The sequence below is a fragment of the Sitodiplosis mosellana genome, unplaced genomic scaffold (genome assembly GCF_009176505.1).
Source record: "Sitodiplosis mosellana isolate CC-2019 unplaced genomic scaffold, AAFC_SMos_1.0 Smas_scaffold_2775, whole genome shotgun sequence".
NCBI lineage: Eukaryota > Metazoa > Arthropoda > Insecta > Diptera > Cecidomyiidae > Sitodiplosis > Sitodiplosis mosellana.
In genome coordinates this window covers 1-1621 of record NW_022598017.1, presented here as the reverse complement: position 1 = coordinate 1621, position 1621 = coordinate 1, and the positions used below count along the sequence as shown (strand labels likewise).

At 36.6% G+C, this 1621-nt stretch overlaps 1 protein-coding gene across 1 annotated transcript; it reads right to left on the bottom strand.

Moving 5' to 3' along the window:
- Positions 1-141: 141 nt before the first annotated feature.
- Positions 142-1520, bottom strand: LOC129571551 (facilitated trehalose transporter Tret1-2 homolog). The gene is made up of 4 exons (XM_055451357.1): positions 878-1520; positions 586-796; positions 385-525; positions 142-302 (listed from the first exon to the last, which is right to left on the bottom strand). The coding sequence occupies exons 1-4, from the start codon at positions 1458-1460 to the stop codon at positions 143-145; spliced, it is 1095 nt and encodes a 364-aa protein (XP_055307332.1). The 5' UTR covers positions 1461-1520; the 3' UTR covers position 142.
- Between the last annotated feature and the right edge of the window lie 101 nt (positions 1521-1621).

The following is a 1621-nucleotide window of genomic DNA, read 5'->3' as shown; positions in this document are numbered from 1 at the left end:
CCTTTAACCATTTTTGAGTCAAAAGAAACTTACTCTTCTCTTTCATAACAAAGTCAGATGAACTTACTCTCCTCTCGATCTAGTCAATAGATATGTTTCTGTTACATAAATCCTGTATAAAAATAAGAATACGTTGAAGAGATTAAAATTTCTCTTTGCCATCTTTTGATTGTAGGTCATTTGTTGCATTGATACTAATATTGATATCAAAAATGCTGCGTTTGTTGTCCGAATAGTGTAATTCGATGTCCTCCATTGAACGATTCTCCGTTTCCGGCAGCATAAATGACATCAGTATGAATCTATAATTCAAAATGAATCGAATTTCAATTCAATTTATATCGATTCGTTAAGATAGTGATGGAAAATAAAAAAAAAACAAACCCAACAACGCCAATAGCACCATAAAAGCATATCACCCCGGGCAATGAAAGCCATCTCTCAAAGTCATAGTACGTTTTGGTTGCGATGAATGCAAAGAGTTGATTTATTGTACTAGCCAATGCACAATAAAATGACCGTGACCTATCGAATGAATACATTCCAAAATATTGATACGTATATTTTGAGAAAACTCTTACTCACTTGAATGGGAACACCTCGCTCATCATAATGTACGGAACAGAGGAAACACCGACCGAAACACAAAACTGCATAATTAAAAACATGGCTAGCGCAAAGTAATTATAGTTGCCAACGGTTTCGCGGATCGATTCTAGGCTATGTGTAGAGTTGCCCGTAGTACCAACATCGATCGAAGACCATCCAGGTGAGAAGAAGTACCATCCATAAATGCCTATAAGAATAAATATGGCGAATATTGAGAAATTTCATTCATTTGCTGTCAAATTCAACCTTCAATATTTGACAAACTCACTCAATCCAAAGCTGCTGACAAAATTACCGACCATCGAATAAAGATAAATTCTTCGTTTACCCAGCGATTGAATTGTGAATACAATGAAAACATTCGCCAAAATTCCAAGGACGCCAAGAAGAATGGTGGTGAAGTTTGCATCAAGTGAAATGCCATGAACGTTTATAATTTGTACGATATAAGGTCGCATTGCGAACATCCCAGAGAATTGCATGAAGAGGAACAAAATTGTAATCAATGTAAATGGTTTGAGTGTTCGCTTTTTGGTCATGTCTTTGAGTTTGTCCGATAATGTTGGCGGTGCATGATCACATTTACTGCCCGATTTTTCGCAATTTGAACATGACACCGAAATTTCACCAATATTTTTCAATTGCCGAAATTCGGCTGAAATACTCTCGGTTGAAACCCATCCTCGTAGTACTTGCAATGATTTCTGTGCCTCTTCCGAACGTTGTTTTGAAATCAACCAAATTGGCGCCTCTGGGACGAAAAGTGCCACCAAAATGTTGAGTATTGGAATGAGTGCACAAGCGTAAGCCACTTGACGCCATGAAATGAATGAGCCTAACAAATAGATCATGAAAATGCCAGCAGTTGAAGCTATACCAGAAAAAGCACTAAGTATTCCTCTGAGTGATGGTTCACTGGAAACAGGTTGAAAAGTGTTAAATTATTTATATTGAATGAATTTTTAGTCAGGGATTTTCAATCCACTCCGATTAAGATCATGTATTTTTTTTT